The 24,023-nt window shown below is 39.8% G+C and overlaps 1 protein-coding gene across 2 annotated transcripts in view; it reads left to right on the top strand.

Moving 5' to 3' along the window:
- cntnap3 (contactin associated protein family member 3) overlaps positions 1-24,023 on the top strand; it is a 136,189-nt gene that overhangs the window by 77,315 nt on the left and 34,851 nt on the right. For both annotated transcript variants that reach the window (XM_052116844.1, XM_052116845.1), the window contains 3 exons: positions 9,287-9,393; positions 18,867-18,986; positions 22,626-22,823. In XM_052116844.1, the coding sequence (XP_051972804.1) occupies positions 9,287-9,393; positions 18,867-18,986; positions 22,626-22,823 (425 nt within the window). The remainder of the gene's footprint in view (positions 1-9,286; positions 9,394-18,866; positions 18,987-22,625; positions 22,824-24,023) is intronic.

The raw sequence follows: 24,023 nt of genomic DNA on the forward strand, positions 1-24,023 counted from the left end.
TGGTTTGGTTTTAATAAGACACCTTTCATTGCCATCCTGCGTCTTGGGTCTTACCTCAAATATATCGTGACAGAACGATCTGACCAACTTTTGGCCCTGTGGAGACATGAGGGGTGTTTAATTGAACCCAGCTCCGGCCCTTGAGGAATCTGTCCCCCAATGTCTCGGTGGCCCGATCGTTTGGCCTGCTTTCAGCACAGTTGTCCTGTCGACGTTTTCGCCTAGGAGTTGGCTGAGGTGGCCTCTGGGGGGGGTTTTGATGAGACCATCCTCAAGCTATTTTTTTGGGCAGGTCTGGATAAGCCCATTGGTCAACTGGGTTCGATTTAAAACAAAATATATATATATTTTGGGATTTGGTGGACCACCTCTGCTGCGAGGTTGGAACACCAAATCCCAAAGTTCCTCTTTGTCAGTGTCTTTAGAGAAGCACGCTGAGCCCGTTATTGTCCACCAGGAGGCTGCCAAGTTAACTGCAGCTCCTTCAGCTGCCTCTCGGGCTTCTCGATGCCATCTCCAGAGGCGGCGGCCATTCCCGGTGGCGGCCGTTCCCGGTGGCGACCATCAGGAGGCGGCAGCCATTCCCGGTGGAGACCGTCAGGAGGTGTCGGCCGTTCCCGGTGGCGACCTTCAGGAAGGTTGGCCGTTCCCGGTGGCGACCTTCAGGAGTAGGCGGCCGTTCCCGGCGGCAACCGTTCCCATTGGCAGCCGTCAGGAGGCGTCGGCCATTCCCGTTGGCGACTGTCAGGAGGCGTCGGCCGTTCCCGTTGGCGACCGTCAGGAAGCGTCGGCCGTTCCTGGCGGTGGCCGTCAGGAGGCGTCGGCCGTTCCCGGCGGCGACCGTCAGAAGGCGACAATGGTTCCCGGTGGTGACCGTCAGGAGGCGTCGGCCATTCCTGGCGGCGACCGACAGGAGGCGTCGGCCGTTCTCGGCGGCGACCGTCAGGAGGCGACGATTGTTCCCAGCGGCGACCGTCAGTAGGCGTTGGGCGTTCCCGGCGGCGATCGTCAGGAGGCGGCGGCCGTCGTTCCCGGTGGCGACCGTCCCCGCTGCTCATATATATATATATATATATATATATATATATATATATATATATATATATATATTTCATTTGTTCAATAAAGAGCAAAACTTGTCAAAATTATTAAACAATATCTAATGCAATATTTTGGGATAATAGATGCAACATCTCAGTGGGCCATTTTTGACCGGGAACACAAAATGTGCACGTACAAATATTTACATGTGTTGGATATTGCGAGTAGACAAATTCAAAATATTTTAATAAGAATTTTCTGCAGTGTTTTAGTGTGTTCTACTGTGTTCTACTGTGTTAAACGTGTCTGAAGCTGAAGAAACAACCATATACTGTATAACTACTGTCTTGTGTTTCATACTGTATACTTAACATTATATATTTGTTAAATAGTAGGCAGTATACTGCCAGTGAGCTAGTATTGTGAACACCCAATCTTCTGCTTTTCTTGTCATGTCAGAAAATATTTGGTTCATCTAGTTTGATGGTGGAATAGGTCTATTTTTCTTTCAATAATTTGTATTTTTTTGACTGTACAATTGTTTTATTCTGTGCTTTGATAAAAGCTAAATTGACTTTTTTGATGGAGCATTTCAAAGTGAGAGGGAACCTGTGGCGGACAAACGGATATCTGAAGTGAAATTTGGAGTGAATATTGTTTTTTTCAAGTAACGCTTTTAGCACTGGATGCAGATGTAGATTTGATGTCTCAGAAAGTTGAGCTGCCTCTAGGTGCTGCTTTACATTTTCCATCTGAATGTTGGGAACAGTTCTGAGATTTGTATTTGTTGTATTATTTATTTTTTTATATCTTAACACTCAGTGTTGGGGAAGCTATTTTGAAACTGTATCTTCCCAACATACAAGCTACTTGTAATCTAAAGTTCCAGAAAAAGGTTCCACCAGGGTTATTTCTACAAGTAAACGGGCTGTAGTGTAAACTTAAATAACATTGTTACCCATGCAGAAGAATTATGGGCTAGCAGTGGCTCTCATTGGCTTTAAATGTGGCCCATTTCGACCCACGGGCCCTGTGTAAAATGAGTCTAAGTGTGTGCTACACCAAACCAGAGTAGCTTTATTAACCCCACATCAGATATAATCTGAAGGAAGCAGGAAGCTGATGTTGCCCCCGGGAAGCCTGATGAATGATGTCTCTGTAGTTTGTTGGTTTCATTGGGAATAAAAAGTTGACTGTATTGTCACAAGGAATTGATCAATGGTTCAGAATACAATACTACCATACTACCATACTACACTTACTTTTCTGCAGTATTTAGTATGTATACTGTGTAGTAGAGTGCAATGCAATATTTCCATTTGCACTGAATACCCAGATGACTTATTTAAAAAAAAAAAAAAATCAATTATGATGATAATTTGATTTGATCGCATGTTTCTTTGTATGTATGAATGTATGTATGCACGCATGTATGCACATATGTATGCATGCATGAATGTATGTATGAATGTATGTATGTATGTATGAATGTATGTATGAATGTATGTATGCATGTATGTATGAATGTATGTATGTATGTATGCATGTATGAATGAATGTATGTATGAATGTATGTATGAATGTATGCATGTATGTATGTATGAATGTATGAATGTATGTATGCATGTATGTATGAATGTATGCATGTATGTATGAATGTATGTATGCATGTATGTATGAATGAATGTATGTATGAATGTATGTATGAATGAATGTATGTATGAATGTATGAATGTATGTATGCATGTATGTATGAATGTATGCATGTATGTATGCATGTATGTATGCATGTATGTATGAATGTATGTATGAATGTATGTATGCATGTATGAATGAATGTATGTATGAATGTATGTATGAATGTATGCATGTATGTATGTATGAATGTATGAATGTATGTATGCATGTATGTATGAATGTATGCATGTATGTATGAATGTATGTATGCATGTATGTATGAATGTATGTATGCATGTATGTATGCATGTATGTATGCATGTATGTATGCATGTATGAACGTATGTATGCATGCATGTATGTATGAATGTATGTATGTATGTATGCATGTATGTATGAATGTATGTATGCATGTATGTATGCATGTATGTATGAATGTATGTATGCATGTATGTATGCATGTATGTATGCACGCATGTATGCATGCATGTATGTATGAATGTATGTATGTATGTATGCATGTATGTATGAATGTATGTATGCATGTATGTATGCATGTATGTATGAATGTATGTATGCACGCATGTATGCACATATGTATGCATGCATGTATGTATGAATGTATGTATGTATGTATGAATGTATGCATGTATGTATGCATGTATGTATGAATGTATGTATGCATGTATGTATGAATGTATGTATGCATGTATGTATGCATGTATGTATGCACGCATGTATGCACATATGTATGCATGAATGTATGTATGAATGTATGTATGTATGTATGCATGTATGTATGAATGTATGTATGCATGTATGTATGCATGTATGTATGAATGTATGTATGCACGCATGTATGCACATATGTATGCATGCATGTATGTATGCATGCATGTATGTATGAATGTATGTATGTATGTATGAATGTATGCATGTATGAATGTATGTATGTAAGAATGTATGTATGTATGAATGTATGCATGTATGTATGCATGTATGTATGAATGTATGTATGCATGTATGAATGTATGTATGCACGCATGTATGTATGCATGTATGCATGAATGTATGTATGCATGTATGAATGTATGTATGCACGCATGTATGCACGTATGTATGCATGCATGAATGTATGTATGAATGTATGCATGTATGTATGCATGTATGCATGTATGTATGTATGTATGTATGTATGTATGTATGTATGTATGTATGCATGTATGCATGTATGTATGCATGTATGCATGTATGCATGTATGTATGTATGTATGTATGTATGTATGCATGTATGAATGCATGTATGAATGTATGTATGCACGCATGTATGCACGTATGTATGCATGCATGAATGTATGTATGCATGTATGCATGCATGTATGCATGTATGTATGCATGTATGTATGTATGTATGTATGTATGTATGTATGTATGAATGTATGCATGCATGAATGTATGTATGAATGTATGCATGTATGTATGAATGTATGTATGTATGAATGTATGTATGCATGTATGTATGCATGTATGTATGCATGTATGCATGTAAGTATGTATGTATGTATGTATGCATGTATGCATGTATGTATGTATGTATGTATGAATGTATGTATGCATGTATGTATGTATGTATGTATGCATGTATGTATGCATGTATGTATGTATGTATGTATGCATGTATGCATGTATGCATGTATGCATGTATGTATGTATGTATGTATGAATGTATGCTTTCACTACGCCACCACAACGACTTAAAAGCACATTGGGAATTGGGTGAAAAAGGGCCCTTAAACATGCTATGCAAGGTCATGTGACCAAAATGTAGCGTACAATGTTTGAACATTTTCATTGCATGTGTTTGATTCACGTACTATTTTAAAATAAATAGTTTTGGTTAAATTGTGTGTTGATCAGTTGAAGTTCGTTTTAACTCGACACAGCATCTAAAGATGTGGTGCTCATGCACTAGATGCTAAAACCACAGTGAGAAGCTGTGCAACAGTCAAAAATATCTGTCTAGCGCATGCATAGAAAAACATTTGAAAAACAGTGCTGACTGACGCAACCACGCGTTCAGTGCGAACGGCCCTTTAAACATGCAACAAAGTCATGTGACTATAATGTAGCCGATGCTGTTTGAAACCCTTTTCATTGCATGTGTTTTATGTCACATCCTCTTTTAACAATGTATTCAGTATGTACCAAGTTGGTACAGCAATTATTTGAGTTTTTCCTATTTTTAAATAAGGTGCCAAGCTAAAGGGCCACATGAGGAAGTTGTTTTTGTGTGTAAGAGCGATTAGAAAGTGACGTTGTGTCGGAACGGTGTGTGATGTAGTGTCCACTTTGGCTTAAAGCGCTGAGTGTGTGTCATTGTAAAAGTGAATAATGGACAGAATAAAGAGAATTTCTGCATCGTCAACACTTTCACTGAGTCTCCCACACCTGTAGGCTCTCACTTCTCATTATGGGTACAGAAATTCAGCTTTTATTATGCTTTGTGAAGAGAATGGCGCATGATTCATAGACTTTTTCTGTCCATTCACTCTCTTCCAGTCTAACTCCCTGACTGCATGTGTCTGGTACATTTTTTCCATTGGAGTACAAGTAGCAAATTTCGAGACACCCTTTAATATTGTTTGTTTTGCGTCTCCTGCATCTCACCTCCCTCCTCGCTGTTTCTGTTGATAAGGTCGCTGAAGGTCGCGCTGGTTGGCCTGCATTCTGTCTGTCCTAATTACCTGCGGTTGACCTCTGAACTCATGGCTGAAGGTTCAAGTCTGTCTCATGTCAGGTTACCTGTCGCAGAGATGCACGCCGTTTCTCGCTCACCTGTTGCATGCTGCATGTCTGAATGTGACTTCGCCTTGTGGGATGCCGTTGGTTGTCACCTCTCAGTGATAAGGGTCACGATGAGCGACCTCTGGCTGCTGGCAGAGAGAGATGAGTGTCTGCAAGGGCAGCGCGGGTCACGTGCGTCTCGATGCTGTCAAGCTGCAGCTCAGAGCCGTTGTTGCGTTTTGTTCTGCAAGCAGTTGTGTGCTCTCTGCCCTCATGCAAACTCTGCTTGAATAGATTTATATCAATGTCATTAAATATAGAAATAATATATAATAGACCAACTCCCAGTCAGCATATAGCCGAGTGATGTTTCTTGCGATCTCTTGCGTGTCATCCTTTAGAGGCACCTCGTAACAACACCAGTTATATGCACAGCAACATGTTTACTACATATGACAGGCATGTTTTACAGTGAGTGGTGGTTCGGGACAATATTGAATGAAAATTGAGACAAATCTCAATTCTGTTTGATAAGATTAAGGCAGTGCAGAAGATGGGGCGGGTTGACCAATCAGATGATAGGGGTGTTTCTGTGCCGCTCACATGTGCTTATCAAATATTCAAGCATCGACTAATTAATGTAGGTTCAATTCTGAACATTACCCACAACTTTCCCTAAAAGTACAACAAGTTTACTAAGTGACTCAAGGCAACATCCAGCTCTGACTGTCGTCCTTCTCCCTATCTCTCTCCCTATCTCTATCTGTCTATCTCCCTATTTCTATCTCTCTCTCTCCCTATCTCTATCTATCTCTCTCCCTATCTCTCTCTCTCCCTATCTCTATCTATCTCTCTCCCTATCTCTCTCTCTCTCCCTATCTCTATCTATCTCTCTCCCTATCTCTCTCTCTCCCTATCTCTATCTATCTCTCTCCCTATCTCTCTCTCTCCCTATCTCTATCTATCTCTCTCCCTATCTCTATCTATCTCTCTCCCTATCTCTATCTATCTCTCTCCCTATCTCTCTCTCTCCCTATCTCTATCTATCTCTCTCCCTATCTCTCTCTCTCCCTATCTCTATCTATCTCTCTCCCTATTTCTCTCTCTCTCCCTATCTCTATATATCTCTCTCCCTATCTATCTATCTCCCTATCTCTATCTATCTCTCTCCCTATCTCTCTCTCTCCATATCTCTATCTATCTCTCTCCCTATCTCTCTCTCTCTCCCTATCTCTATCTATCTCTCTCCCTATCTCTCTCTCCCTATCTCTATCTCTCTCTCTCCCTATCTCTATCTGTCTATCTCCCTATTTCTATCTCTCTCTCTCCCTATCTCTATCTATCTCTCTCCCTATCTCTCTCTCTCTCCCTATCTCTATCTATCTCTCTCCCTATCTCTATCTATCTCTCTCCCTATCTCTCTCTCTCCCTATCTCTATCTATCTCTCTCCCTATTTCTCTCTCTCTCCCTATCTCTATCTATCTCTCTCCCTATCTCTCTCTCTCCCTATCTCTATCTATCTCTCTCCCTATTTCTCTCTCTCTCCCTATCTCTATCTATCTCTCTCCCTCCCTATCTCTATCTATCTCTCTCCCTATCTCTATCTGTCTATCTCCCTATTTCTATCTCTCTCTCTCCCTATCTCTATCTATCTCTCTCCCTATCTCTCTCTCTCTCCCTATCTCTATCTATCTCTCTCCCTATCTCTCTCTCTCTCCCTATCTCTATCTATCTCTCTCCCTATCTCTATCTATCTCTCTCCCTATCTATCTCTCTCCCTATCTCTATCTATCTCTCTCCCTATCTCTCTCTCTCCCTATCTCTATCTATCACTCTCCCTATTTCTCTCTCTCTCCCTATCTCTATCTATCTCTCTCCCTATCTATCTATCTCCCTATCTCTATCTATCTCTCTCCCTATCTCTCTCTCTCCATATCTCTATCTATCTCTCTCCCTATCTCTCTCTCTCTCCCTATCTCTATCTATCTCTCTCCCTATCTCTCTCTCTCCCTATCTCTATCTCTCTCTCTCCCTATCTCTATCTGTCTATCTCCCTATTTCTATCTCTCTCTCTCCCTATCTCTATCTATCTCTCTCCTATCTCTATCTATCTCTCTCCTATCTCTCTCTCCCTATCTCTATCTATCTCTCTCCCTATCTCTCTCTCTCCTATCTCTATCTATCTCTCTCCTATTTCTCTCTCTCCTATCTCTATCTATCTCTCTCCTATCTCTCTCTCCTATCTCTATCTATCTCTCTCCCTATCTCTCTCTCTCTCCCTATCTCTATCTATCTCTCTCCCTATCTCTATCTATCTCTCTCCCTATCTCTATCTGTCTATCTCCCTATTTCTATCTCTCTCTCTCCCTATCTCTATCTATCTCTCTCCCTATCTCTCTCTCTCTCCCTATCTCTATCTATCTCTCTCCCTATCTCTCTCTCTCCCTATCTCTATCTATCTCTCTCCCTATCTATCTCTCTCCCTATCTCTATCTATCTCTCTCCCTATCTCTCTCTCTCTCCTATCTCTATCTATCTCTCTCCCTATTTCTCTCTCTCTCCCTATCTCTATCTATCTCTCTCCCTATCTATCTATCTCCCTATCTCTATCTATCTCTCTCCCTATCTCTCTCTATCCCTATCTCTATCTATCTCTCTACCTATCTCTATCTATCTCTCTCTCTCTCTCTCCCCCCCCTATCTCTATATCTCTCTCTAGTCATGTCACAATGTCTGAAATAATTCCCAGCCTCTTCAGCTCTCCCGGGAATCCCATGAGATTATTCATGCTCAGATGACCAGTCTTCACTTTACAGACATCTTTCACCAGATCTCCATTTGTGGTCCAAATGATAGTCGAGCAGAATCCATCCAAACACTCTTTCTTTCTGTTTCTCAAAACTGCAGATGTGCTTTGATTGTTTTTGGTGATACAGATTCACCCTCAGCTCCAGTTCCTCACTTTTGTATCTTTATAAACTCTTTCGGATCAAGTGTTCCTTTCATTCTGTCCGGCTTTAAATAGTCGCTAGGACACCTCACAGATAAGAAACCACACTTTTTGGCTCAAATAATCCATTTGCATACTGAGCGCTGTGTCCGATGGTTGGATTCCATCAGCACCATTCAGGCCCGTCACAGGGGCGCAGAACAGAACCACAGAGGTCAGCTTCACACCGGGACGCCGCGTGGTCGGGTCTCTTTGTTCTGTTGTAGTCTGCCATAGCGAGTAATGATCCGACTACACAGACTGACTCACACAGAGAATGAGTTGCAGAATGGATGAATGCGGCTACGACGTGCCAAAATTTGCATTTGATCTAATACGATAATCCTGACAGACAGAAATCCCAAACAAAGCAGCAGGGGTCAAGACTGAGCCTTTGTAAATGATCACAGTCATAATTTAGGTTTTCATGACCATTTCCACCATCTTTCTGATCCTTAGATTTATATAGACTGTTATGGTATGTTAATATGTTATGTGTGTTATGTTAATGAGCTCATGAGTGTGATGTCATTATCATAATTTTTCAGGAATGAGTTTAGTTTCCATAAATGTTCTGGAGTGACTGTTGACATATTTTACATGCTAGCGTTTGTCTTATACTGTATGTCAAGTGACTCGTATGATGGGATAAAGCCAACATCAAGGGTGTAACTTTCTATAAAGGCTGCATTTGTTGCTGTATGACTCTATAATTCTTGTCCTTGAGATAAAACTCTTTTGACTTGACTTGGGAATATGACGAGTTTTTCCATGTTCTCTGTTTTCTGTTGTAGGTGTTTTCCGAGTCATTGTGAACACGGGGGGAAATGTTCGCAGTCCTGGAGCACATTTCACTGTAACTGTTCCTACACGGGATACAGCGGCGCGACCTGCCACAGCTGTAAGCATCCTTCTTTAATTCTTCTGATTTATCTGCGGCATTGCGGTTATTGACACATACGGATCTTTTTTTTAAATCCAGTTTAAAACACACTTTTCAAGTTCATAGGAATTTCATCTTTATGCCCAGTTTGGTTCCATACCAGGAAAACATTTATTTAACTTTAAAGGCTTTAAATGTCATTTTATGCACCAGAAATGGAAGCGCTGCGTAGTTCTAGTGGGAAGACCAGCGGGTGCACATCATCACATCATTAGCTGGGTAACTCCTAGCCAATCTCACGTAAGCTAATGCGTTATAAGTCCGCTCACAATCTATCACATTGCTGTTTCGGTGTGCTAACACGGCAACCTCCACCACCCCACCACCACCAGTTGAGCCCTGTCCCGCAGGGGGGTAGGCTCCTCGCCCCTGCCTCCTATCTCCGGCAGGACATGACGGTTCCGGGTACAACTCCCTCGGACAACTGGAACGGGGCCTACGCCAAAGAGAGAGACATCACCTCCCGTTTCACATCTATCAAGTAAATGGCATCTCAAACTTCACTCAAGCCTGCGTGTCTTCCCGATAGAAACTGTTTTCACTGGGTCTCAGGAACTTATGGTAATATGACATCATAATAGCTTTATAATGACAGAGCCGGCTGCATTATGAAAATACACAGAAATATTGTTCACACTTTAATTATATCTTATAAAATGAATTTCCAAAGCTCAGTGGAAATTGTGGTGGTGGGTATAAATGTAATGTAATGTGACTGAGAGATATTACTCAAAATAATTGATGTATCATATTTGAATACGTGGATTTCAAAGGTTTTTTTCTATAAAATAATATACAAAATTTTAACCAAGCACAAGTTGCTTATATTAGGGAAATACTCATTTTAAAAGATCAGTAACAATGTAATCATTACTGTCACTTTTACTTGATTAAAATAAGCTGTCATTTATCCCAACATAAGAGTCTCTTTTCACAATAGTCTGCCGGCATTTTAAACAGATCGATATAAACATTGAAACCACGTTTTTCACAAATGACCACTAGATGGAGCCATAAACACGTGACACTTACAAACCAAAGATTGTTTGGCTCGTCAGCTTGAACAGAGTGAAACAGCAGCCGTCAAACTTTGTGTTTCATATTTGAAACACACAGCTTTATATAATATAATATATAATAACTAAAACTTTCTTCGCACCTTGAACGCAGCATAACCATTAATAAAGTTTTCTAACTTTCTGAATTTTTGAGTTACAAATATCAAGTCGTTTTCTCAGGGTTACCATATATGACAATAACAAAATGTGTCTTCATAGCAATCTCAAAGTATCTGATATTTGTTATAATGATATTTTGTCACATGACAAGAAAATGGTGAAAACTACATGTTGGTGACACCACCTGACTTTGATTTGATGGGCAACATTGTTTCATATATTAATCATATTTTAAAACAAAATATTGCCTTTTTTAAGAAATAATAAAAACATTTTCTGCACTATTCATGCCAAAATATTTTTTTTTCAAGAATATCAGCTTTAAAGTAGACTTTTATTTATTTATTTTTTACTGTCTTCAGTAATTTTTTACTTTAAGCCACCCAAAAAAAAAAAAAATGACTTAAAATGATTTTAATTCACACAAACAATTATTTGAATACACCATTATTATGTTGAACATGTTTTCAAATTTCTATGTATTTTTGGCAGGGCTTTCAGTTGATAAAATGTTTTATTGGAATTAATTACATGGTATGCCAATTAATTAATTGAATTAATCGCATACGAAAATATTTGCTTAGAAAGACCCTCAAATAACAGTCATTCAATATATGATGAAATAATTATAAATAATAATTAAAAAAAAATAATAATAAAATTATATATATATATATAATACAAATTAATAATTAAAATGCATGACATTATTTTGGTTACACAAATAAAGCATTAAAAAAGTGGCTTTAGAATCCAAAATATTGTTTATTTCCATTTAATTGATAATATAATAAAGGCTTGTTTAAGGACGTGTCAATGTTCACCTGTGTCAGATGAACACTTTTGAAGCATCTCGGTTGGGTCGTTCATAAACACTGTTTTTAGGTCGCTGTATCAAGTTAAATGAAGTTTGAAACTTACATAAACACGTCCTAAGATCCCTGCGTTCAGTTTTGTGCTCCGTCAAGCTGTTTAAATGCAAGAACTTGTTCTCATCTCGTGTTTCTGCCATCTGTAATTGTGGTTTGTTCTCTGTATAAGCTGCATGTTGTCTACACAGCTGGAGTTTTGCTTACTGCCCCCTGGAGGAAACAGTTGGTACTACAAGCTAGAATTGCTCAGATATAAGGAAAATTTCTTATTACGGTCTGGGGACATGATTAATTGTGTTATATTTTAACATGTTATGTATAATAAATCACACCGAATTAACATGTTAAAAACGCATTTGATCCGGACACAAAATACAAATAATGTCCTGTCATTGAACCATTGACCTCTTCCCTGCATTCATTTATTCCTCGCTCGAGGACAGATCTTCAAACAAACACAGAGATCAGTTATAGCACCCGCAAGACAACCTCACAAACTTAAAATATAAAATTTGACATTTCATCCTTTTTTCTCCTCCAGGAAATAGGACATCTGGGGCTTTTGCGGTTTTTCAGACACTCTCTTGATGTTACGAAGTCTGAAACTTACAGTCATTTCATGTTTTTATGGTATCTTGAGCTCTATTATCATTAAAGATCAGGATAAAGGTGATTCCTCGTTATATGAGCCCTGTATGGAAACGATAGGGAAAATAATGCAAGGTCAAATGTGATGTTTCTGAAGAGGACGAGATTTACACTGATGTGGATTAAAGGGTTTAATGAAGTGAAAAGGGCCTTTTAGGTGCCGGTGTCGCCATAAAACAGATTCCGAGTGAAATTAAGCTCTTGTCACTCAAATATTTAATGTCAGTGGCGTTTAAGACTTTCACACATGAGTTGTTTTAAAGTGTGAGCGTTATTGAGAGGGACTCTATAGTTCAGCACCATAATTAGATTCCAGCCAAAGCCGCTGTCAGTCAGGATACGGTTCAGAGTTTACAAAAGAAAGATCGTCTTTACAGTAGCTGAATATATCCGCCATCTTCAGCATCACTGGTTTATAATGGCAAATAAAAACACTTCAACACGGTTATACAGTATGTAGAGCCGTCCAGAGAGAATGCAATAATGATATGATTTGACATGATACATTTGACCTGCACTTCTGTTAATATTAGCGTATAGAAGTATCGTTTTCTCCAGGAACATTAGTGAAATAAAACATTTGTATGTATTCTAATTCATCTTAACATGTTTAATGGAATAAAAATCGATTTATTTAAAGATAATAAAGGCATGTTTTCTATGCATACAGCTCATACAACCTCATGCGACCCTGCGTCCACATGCATGGACATTTTATTTAGACTTTTCTATATGCTACACATCATTTAAATGAATGTAAACTGATTGAATATTGTTCACAAGAGTCTTGACTGTCATTTAAGGGTTAAACTTCACGTGCAACGAATCATGTGACACAACTGCATGACGTCAATTTTCATGAAGTGCAAAAAAACAACCTGATGGCATTCATTTTCAATGAGAGCTGGCGACTTCCGGCAACACGAGCGACGGCGACCGTTGGCGACCGGATGTGGGCGTGTCCAGCGATGCGACAAAGTTGAGAAATGTTTAACTGTATGCAAATGAAGAGTAACTTTCGGGAGCGACAGCCAATCCGAGAGAAGATGATAGAGCTCACGTGTTGTTAGTAGGGGTGGTTTCTGGGGGGGAGGGGGGTCCCTTCTACCTGGGGCCTCCAGAGTCTCTAGAAACACCCCTGGTCAGGATACACGGTTACTTTTGAAAACTTGATCCGACACTGAATGCTCAAGCAGCCTAATTTACACTCCTGATGTTGCTATAACAATGCAAAAAGCACTTAGAAATTTACTTGAAGTTAAAATCAGCCCTCCTTTTCTGTTTAATTCATTTAGTTCATGCATTCCTATATATCTACTGTGCATTATCACACTGGAATAAACAGGTTCATCCAAAAGCTGAAACATTGGATGCTTTATATGGAGTTAGGATGATAATAAGGTGCATTTCAAACTGTTCTGAGACCAGTGCAGACAGACAGCACACTAGAGGTTAAGTCATGCACTAAATAGGGAGCAAGGGAGCATCCTATAGCTCTCCTATAACTGTTCTGAGACCAGTGCAGACGGACAGCACACTGGAGGTTAAGTCATGCACTAAATAGGGAGCAAGGGAGCATCCTATAGCTCTCCTATAACTGTTCTGAGACCAGTGCAGACAGACAGCACACTGGAGGTTAAGTCATGCACTAAATAGGGAGCAAGGGAGCATCCTATATCTCTCTATAACTGTTCTGAGACCAGTGCAGACAGACAGCACACTGGAGGTTAAGTCATGCACTAAATAGGGAGCAAGGGAGCATCCTATATCTCTCTATAACTGTTCTGAGACCAGTGCAGACAGACAGCACACTGGAGGTTAAGTCATGCACTAAATAGGGAGCAAGGGAGCATCCTATAGCTCTCCTATAACTGTTCTGAGACCAGTGCAGACAGACAGCACACTGGAGGTTAAGTCATGCACTAAATAGGGAGCAAGGGAGCATCCTATATCTCTCTATAACTGTTATGTAAATGTTACACATGGGATGATGATCATCAGTACATAGATTCAACATTTATTATGGATCATTTTATTTGAACATGCTTGCCAGTGATTGGATGATACATTGAATCTGAATTAATTATGCTAATTTATGATGTAATGTCTGTAACGTCTCATAAACATGAATAACAAACACTCCTGGATACATAATACACAATCTGACTTTCTATAGTTTAGTGTTATTTAAAATGTCACCACTGAGTCTCGCTGTCCACATATGAGGACATTCATATTTTGGAAATCTATTTGGTCTTTTTATGCATGTTTATCAGGTGCTACTAGTTACAAATCAAAAAGGGAAATGGAAAATGCACACATCAGTCTCGCAGGGGTCTTTGAAGGTTAATACATATCATTTATATGCATTAAAACAACAATACAGTAATAAAAAAGCAATATTTACAATCATAAAATAACTTTTGTGCAAATATAACTTCACTCAGTTATTATTTTTTTAAAGTCCAGTCAAGTTTATTATTATAATATGATACTGAATTACTATTATTATTTTGAGGATTTGTTTAATATTTTTTGTTAGTGCGTACTCCAGGTAGGGAATGAGGTTTTGCCCCAAGTGAAGGAGTTCAAGTACCTCGGGGTCTTGTTCACGAGTGAGGGGACAATGGAGCTGGAGGTTGGCCGGAGTATCGGAGCAGTGGGGGCGGTATTGCACTCGCTCTATCGCACCGTTGTCACGAAAAGAGAGCTGAGCCGAAAGGCAAAGCTCTCGATCTACCGGTCAATTTTTGTTCCTACCCTCACCTATGGCCATGAAGGCTGGGTCATGACCGAAAGAACTAGGTCACGAGTACAAGTGGCCGAAATGGGCTTCCTCAGAAGGGTGGTGGGCTTCTCCCTTAGAGATAGGGTGAGGAGCTCAGTCATCCGTGAGGAGCTCGGAGTAGAGCCGCTGCTCATTTGTGTCGAAAGGAGTCAGTTGAGGTGGTTTGGGCATCTGGTAAGGATGTCCCCTGGCCGCCTCCCTAGGGAGGTGTTTCAGGCACGTCCAGCTGGGAGGAGGCGTCGGGGAAGACCCAGGATTAGGTGGAGAGATTACATCTCCACACTGGCCTGGGAACGCCTCGGGGTCCCCCAGTCAGAGTTGGTTAATGTGGCTCGGGATAGGGAAGTTTGGGGCCCCCTGCTGGAGCAGCTGCCCCCGCGACCCGACTTCGGATAAGCGGTTGAAGATGGATGGATGGATGGATGTTTAATATTTATTTATTGTTTAAATGACTTCCAGAAAAAAATGACACATTTCCTGTGATGCATGTACATACACTGATGGACATTATTAATACACACATTTAATAAACTAATGAAAGTGTAAAAACATTTAAACTTTCTAGAAATGTACAGATCTTAAAGAACAGTTGAAGAAACACTCATGCATGGAAAGTGCACAAAAAGATGTCGAATATATATATCTTGCAGCAGTCTCAATTTAATTGCCATTCTGGGCTTGTGACCAATTTGTGATATTAGTTCTTATAATCCGAGATCTGTTCATGAATATAATTCCCTTCTAACTCATACATATGAAATGAAATAGATTGCATATGAATTGTAATTCTGTTTCTTGGTAAAGTCAGCGTTCCAGTGACACCGGCAGTAATCTGTTCTCCCCTAAGCACACACCTTAATAAACAGTTAACTTCCTTGTTTAGCTTACATCATGAATTCACAGCGGCAAAACAGATGCAGACTGTCATAATTAAAGCTGATTTGTTCGGCTCGGTGTGCACCATATTTATGACACCCCACTTGGAAACTCAAAAGCACCAGAATTACACAGAGAAGTAAAAAAAAAAATACACACAATGTTTGCATAATAAAACCTTTTCACAATAACATTTAATAGCACAGTAAATACTTTTTGTAAAAAACGTTTGTAAGGCTGACTACCACACATGGAGGCATGGGATCGAATCCAGGGCGTGCTGAGTGACTCCAGTCAGGTCTCCTTAGCAACCAAATTGGCCCGGTTGCTAAGGAGGATAGAGTCACATAACCTCCTCGTGGTCGCTATAATGTGGTTCTCGCTCTCGGAGGGGCGTGTGGTGAGTTGTGTGTGGATGCCGCGGAGAATAGAGTGAGGTCTCCGTGGTTACGCGCTGAAGTCACGTGATAAGATGCGCGGATTGACGGTCTCAGACGTGGAGGCAACTGAGGTTCGTCCTCCGCCGCCCGGAGGTGACCACGAGGACCTAGGGCGCATTGGGAATTGGGCATTCCAAACTGGGGAGAAAATCAGAAAGACACAAAAAAATTCTAAAATACTCCCATTTGCTAGTTTTGTTTTCAATTCGTTTATATTAGTTGTTTAGTCAACATGGGCCTGTTTACACTCGGCCATGTCACGCGTTTTTACTGACGGGATAGCTACTATCCATGCCACGTGAAACGCTTTCGAGACGGATTGTAATCCGATCGCTCACTGCAGAAGCTGGTTTGAGACACACTCCAGACGAAACTGGTCAAGTCTAAACGCATCTGGCTGTTCAAGTCACATATGTAAACATTACCCCGCCTAAACATGCGTCAGCACAGGAGAAATGCTAAACATAAAGCTGGCAGTAAATAATAACAAAGACAGAGACAAATGCATGTTGTGCATTCATGCTTTTCTCATTTATTAGATGCAGATCGCTGATGAAACTGAGACTAATCGCTGACATGAGCGCAGCTGATGCGCATGACACGTCTTATCAAAGACAACCCCCGAGGGGAAAAACACACAGCGTGCCCATAAACATAAAGATGCACGCTGGGCAAATTCACTTGCAATTAAACAATAAATTACTTTCTTTTTTAAATTCTCTCCGCAGAATGATCATAATCACGGAAGTGAACGGAAGTGAGTTTTATTTGCATGTAGTGCAGGAATTGAAGATGGGATTTACTGTAGATGCATCTGTTGGGAACATATGGATGATGCAGAGTGATCAGATAAATTTTAAATCATTGCAAAATGCTTCATTGGCCAAAAAAATGAATTTAATCTCAAAAACCCAAATTTCACTGTTTTTTTTGGCCCTGGCACAAAATGACCAGCTAACATAATTTCACTAATCATATCAGCAGCACTTGGGAAAGTGTGAAAGAGCACTAGTCAGGTGACATCACTCGATCATTCTGATTGGATTATAAGAGCAGACTGATTGCTATAAAAGGAGGGAAGAAGTGCTTCCAATCATTGTGTTCTTGTTCGCAATGGTTACCTCTAAAGAAAGATGTGCAGCCATCATCGATTTGCCTCAAAATGGCCTCACATGCAAGGAAATTGCTGCAAAGAATATTGCACCTGAAAGAACCATTTACTGGATCATTAAGAACTTCAAGGAGAGAGGTTCAACTGCAGTGAAGAAGGCTTCAGGACGTCCCGGAGTGTCCAGCAAGTGCCAGGACCGTCTCCTCCTGAGGAGTCAGCTACAGAATCGTGTCACCACCAGTGCAGAGCTCAATATTGGCAGCAGGTTGGTGTGAGCGCATCTGGACACACAGGGAGGCGAAGACTTTTGGACAATGGCCTGGTGTCAAGAAGGGCTGCAAAGAAGCCACTTCTCTCCAAGATAAACATCAAGGACAGACTGAAATTCTGCAGGAAGTACAAGGATTGGACAGAAGACTGGTGCAAAGTTATTTCCTCTAATGAAGCCCCCTTCTGACTGTTTGGGACATCTGAAAATCGATAGTCCGGAGAAGAAAAGGTGAACGCTATCATGAGTCCTGTGTCGTGCCAACAGTGAAGCATCCTGAGACCATCCATGTGTGGGGTTGCTTTTCATCACAGGGAGTGGGCTCGCTCACAATCCTGCACAAAAACACGGCCATGAATAAAGAATGGTATCAAAACGACCTGCAAGAGCAACTTCTCCCAACGACCCAGGAGCAATTTGGTGATGATCCGTGCATATTCCAGCATGATGGAGCACCATGTCACAAGGCAAGAGTGATAATGAAGTGGCTCAAGGATCATTACATTGACATTTTGGATCCGTGGCCAGGCAACTCCCCGGATCTTAATCCCATAGAGAACCTGTGGTCAGTCCTCAAAAGGCGAGTGGACCAGCAGAAGCCCAAAAGTTGTGATCAACTCCGAGCACTAATAAGGCAAGAATGGATCGCCATCAGTCAGGATTTGGCCCAGAAGCTGATTGCTTTATGACAACTTTGAAACTGTTGCTTGATCATTTAAAAGCTGCTGATCATTTAAAGTATGTTCCTCAACGCTGTTCTTAAGTGCTTTCTCACCATCATATTTAGCACTCAATAATATTTTACCAGGTGTGAATGCAGTAGTGATGTTTTCATCCAAATGTTTCCGCTCTTAAGCTACATTTTCACACATCTTTGCATGGTCAAATTCATTCCAGCCACAACTTCATCTGTATTTAGACATTTCTGATGCCAAGCCCAAATCTACAACTATGAACGTGTGACAACACATGACGGTTTTGCTTTGAAAATGAATGTGATATTCACAGTGTTTAATGTGAACAGCTTCACATCATTATCTCTCTCTTGTAGCAGATGCTTCGGTTGTTAAAGCTGATGTGTGTCATTTTTTTGGATGTTAAAATGTGTTCTCGTATCCCTTTTATATTTAGAGTCAGTTGTAACGAAGACATCTGCAGGTTGAACCAATGGAAGTGGGGCAGAAATGACACAGTTCACCTTTAAAATCATTTTATGTTTGTATTAAATCAGTTGTTTCCTGTGTTCACAGCCATTTATGAAGCATCTTGTGAGGCGTACAAGCACAAAGGAAACACGTCTGGGTATTATTCTATAGACGTGGATGGAAGCGGCCCCATCAAACCTCATCTAATCTACTGCAACATGTCAGGTGAATATCACACAGTGCATCCAAAACGAAGAAACGTCATTAAACACTCAGTAATTAGAACTTTTGGTCGTTCATGCACCGTGTCACACCCCACAGAGGAAGTCATCAGTGGCACTTACAAAGAAATCAGAAAAAACACTTTAGAAAGCGCACGCTCCTCATGGATCGACAAAGTGAATTATCACACTCTCGGAGTTAACAGCGGATATCATAGAGCAGCCCTGCTTTCTGTTCCCCATTGAATACTCAGACATATGTCACATTATGGTCGTGGATTTTCTTACTTTTGCACAAATTGATTGTTTTGCTTTTTGATACTGTTAATATAACAGCTTATTTATTTTTGTATCATCATACTGCATTATATTCATTGAAAGTACTTTAAGACTGGATTATTCATAGAGTTTTCTGTCTTGTTTTTGGTTTTTGTATTGTTTGCTTGTCACATTAGAACCGTAAAATGGGATGTAAGTATCGTTTCATGAAGACTATTGGATCTAATGGATTTTTCTTATCCCATTCACAATAGTTTTTGTTGTTGTTTTAAGGATAAACCTAAATAAAAGTTGTTAGATTTATGCTTAAAACAAGAAATAGTTGTTTGCCAATAGGGTTGGACATTTAAACTTGATTCAAGATATATTCTCAGAAAACTAATTTTAATGTCCAGTTAAATTGATCAGGTCGACTCAGCCTAAAATGAGTACCTGGTGTGGTGTGTAAAAACATCGCCACTGGGGAGACAAAGGCGGTCGGGCATGGTGCTGGCCAACCACCCCCTCGTGTACCGTTCCGGCCTTCATAGGTGCTCGCTAACAGCACTTGCCCCTACAGTCTGTTAAGGTTAAATGGGGGATCTTTGTCTTTGATCTTTGTGTGTGTGTGTGTGTGTGTGTGTGTGTGTGTGTGTGTGTGTGTGTGTGTGTGTGTGTGTGTGTGTGTGTGTGTGTGTGTGTGAGTGAGTGTGCGAGCGTGAGTTGTATATGCATATGTATTTATAGGTTTAAATCTTTTTACTGAAAAAACTAATTATGTATTAAAAAATACATTCATATACTTATGTTATATATATATATATCAGGGTCATTCTGCAAAATTCAGAATTAACTCATGAGTTGGAGTTTGAATTGAATTGGCCACACCCCACAGGAAGTTTAATTGAATTGACCACGCCCCACAGGAAGTTGAATTGAATTGGCCACGCCCCACAGGAAGTTGAATTGAATTGGCCAAGCTCCACAGGAAGTTGAATTGAATTGGCCACGCCCCACAGGAAGTTGAATTGAATTGGCCAAGCTCCACAGGAAGTTGAATTGAATTGGCCACACCCCACAGGAAGTTGAATTGAATTGGCCAAGCCCCACAAGAAGTTGAATTGAATTGGCCACACCCACAGGAAGTTGAATTGAATTAGCCAAGCTCCACAGGAAGTTGAATTGAATTGGCCACGCCCCACAGGAAGTTGAATTGAATTGGCCACGCCCCACAGGAAGTTTAATTGAATTTGCCACACCCCACAGGAAGTTGAATTGAATTGGCCACGCCCCACAGGAAGTTGGATTGAATTGGCCACGCCCCACAAGGAGTTGAATGGAATTGGCCGCTCCCCACAGGAAGTTGAATTGAATTAGCCAAGCTCCACAGGAAGTTGAATTGAATTGGCCACGCCCCACAGGAAGTTGAATTGAATTAGCCACGCCCCACAGGAAGTTGAATTGAATTTGCCACACCCCACAGGAAGTTAAATTGAATTGGCCACGCCCCACAGGAAGTTGGATTGAATTGGCCAAGCTCCACAGGAAGCTGAATTGAATTCGTCATGCTCCACAGGTAGTTTAATTGAATTGGCCACGCCCCACAGGAAGTTGAATTGAATTGGCCACACCCCACAGGAAGTTGAACTGAATTCGCCACACCCCACAGGTAGTTTAATTGAATTGGCCACGCCCCACAGGAAGTTGAATTGAATTGGCCACACCCCACAGAAAGTTGGACTGAATTCGCCACACCCCACAGGAAGTTGAATTGAATTGGCCACACCCCACAGGAAGTTGAATTGAATTCGCCACACCCATTGGAAATGTAATTGAATTGGCCACGCCCCACAGGAAGTTGAATTGAATTCGCCACACCCCACAGGAAGTTGAATTGAATTGGCCACACCCCACAGGAAGTTGAATTGAATTGGCCACGCCCCACAGGAAGTTGAATTTAATTCGCCACACCCACTGGAAATTTAATTGAATTGGCCACGCCCCACAGGAAGTTGAATTGAATTGGCCACGCCCCACAGGAAGTTGAATTGGATTTGGAATGAAAGGAAGTTGAATTTACTGAATTGCAATTCAAAGAAATTCAACACAATTGTATTAGTCAAGGACACATTTTAACACATTTTATTAAAGAATCTCATTCTGGCAAAAAAAGTTACCTAATGTGGCAACAGAATCAGCAACAACAATGTAAATAAAACCAAGCAAAATACAACCATATTATTCATGCCCCAGTGCATGCTGGGAAGAAGGTAAATGGGACTGAACCACATAAACATTTTATGTATGGCCATTTAAACTCAACTGAATGAATCTGACTCCCTGCTATGTGTTCCTGAAAGTTGCCAAGGGAAAAAAACAGTATTTAATGAAATCTTTCAATGTTTTTTCAGGATTATTTACTTGATCTAAGAAATTATTTTTTACAGTGAAATGATTCTAGAAACACCCCATTTGTTATGCATAGGATAGCATGTTTCATGCTATACTGAAAAATCAAATGTATCATTAAAAAATAAACTTAAAAACAATCTGAAAAAATAATATGAATTTATTTGAATTCAAACTCTACATCACAATTCTACATCCTTTTCTCTCTCTCTCTCTCTCTCTCTCTCTCTCTCTCTCTCTCTCTCTCTCTCATAAATGTCATAAATTCCACCTGCTGATATTTGTTGACATCGTCTTGTTATCATGTTGCACGGAGGAAACATAAATACTGACATACAAACAGAAATAAATGAATGATTAAAGAAATATGGAATTAAAATTCTACTTTAAATTTTACATTTCCTTTAAAAAAACATTATTTTTCCCCAAACGTTTGTTGTATTATTTTACATTAATGGGTGTATTTATCTAATTAAATAAATACATGATTAAATATTTGTATATTTTTATTATATTATATAGTATATTTGTATATACATTTAATAATTTATATATGTATGTATGCACAAATATATGGATTTATTTACTTATTTAGTGATTTATTTTGTGTATTTTGTAACATCTTCCATATTAAAATGTTTATATTTTTACTTAAAAAAAAATATATATATATATATATATATATATATATATATATATATATATATATATATATATATATATATATACTGTATTATAGTATTAATGTACTTATAAGTAAACTTATATTTAATTAATTTAAATTAAAAAAATTATATAATTATATTTAAACATTTTTACTGAAAAAAAAAAAGACGAAATATTGAATAGATATTTTTTTTTATGCATGTCTTAGTTTTTTTGTAATATACAGGAATATTGCAATAGCTGTAAAGCGTGTAAACGCTCTCTGACGGGTTTTCTGTCTCTCACTTTTGCCTTTCTCTCGTCCCTGCAGACACAGTGTGGATGGTGATTCAACACAATAACACAGAGCTCACCAAATTAAAAGCGTCCTCTGGGATAAATCAACAATTAGCGCACTTTAACTATTCCGCCGACGCAGAGCAGATCCAGGCGGTCATTACCCAGGCGCAGTACTGTGAGCAGGAGCTCGTCTACCACTGCAAGAAGTCACGCCTCCTGAACACACCCGGTAAGCCCTTTTTATGAGGAGTATTGATCCCCCCTTCCTGTGAGAGGTCAGGCTTATTAAATCTGGCCCTGTTTGTTGCGACTGCTCGCATGATGCTTAAGCAAACAGCACAAATTGATTGTTATGCTCTTTGTTACGGACTAATATAAGAGCTTTAATTGAACGCTTGCTTATTTTTGTGTCATACTGCATTAAATGAAAGTCACCTTTAGGCTGGATTACCTCTGAAGTGCTTTCTGTTCTGTGTTTGTTTGTTTGTTTGTTTGTTTGTTTGTGTGGGTTTTGTCAGGGATGCTTATAAACGGCATCTATGAAGGGTTTGCGTCGGTTGATAGGCTAAAAGTTCTTGTGGTCCTTTAAACAAGCACGAAACACTGATGCTCTCCGCACCCACAATAATTACCGTCCATTAGCGGTCTCATTACCGCGGGTCTTCATCAGAGGCGAACACCGTGTCAGACGTAAATAAGAAATGTTTGAAATGTCAAATGAAGAGTGATGTTGCGCTTGGGTCAGCTCAACCGGAGGAGATGCGTTTACAAGGCGAGTTTTTGCAGAAAGATCATTTCTGTCACCCAGAGGACGATTTGATTGTTCGTAGAGTTATTTGGTATTTGTGTCTTTTAATTGTAGCTTTGTGTCATTAAAACGGATACAAATGAGTCAATTGTTGACAAAGTAATAGTCTACAGTGCATCCGGAAAGTATTCTCAGCGCTTCACTTTTTCCACATTTTGTTATGTTACATCATTATTCCAAAATGGAGTAAATTCATTATTGTCCTCAAAATCATACAAAGAAACAATTTCCCATAATGACAACGTAAAAGAAGTTTGTTTGAAATCTTTGGGAAAAAAAAAGAAAAAAAAAATCACATGTCCATAAGTATTCACACCCTTTGCCATGACACTCAAAATTGAGCTCAGGTGCATCCTGTTTCCACTGATCATCCTTGAGATGTTTTTACAACTTGATTGGAGTCCACCTGTGGTAAATTCAGTTGATTGGACATGATTTGGAAAGGCACACACCTGTCTATATAAGATCCCACAGTTAATAGTGCGAGTCAGAGCACAAACCAAGCCATGAAGTCCAAGAAATTGTCTTTAGACCTCCGAGACAGGATTGTATCGAGGCACAGATCTGGGGACGGGTACAGAAACATTTCTGCTGCATTGAAGGTCCCAATGAGCACAGTGG

Source organism: Xyrauchen texanus, chromosome 44 (assembly GCF_025860055.1).
Source record: "Xyrauchen texanus isolate HMW12.3.18 chromosome 44, RBS_HiC_50CHRs, whole genome shotgun sequence".
NCBI lineage: Eukaryota > Metazoa > Chordata > Actinopteri > Cypriniformes > Catostomidae > Xyrauchen > Xyrauchen texanus.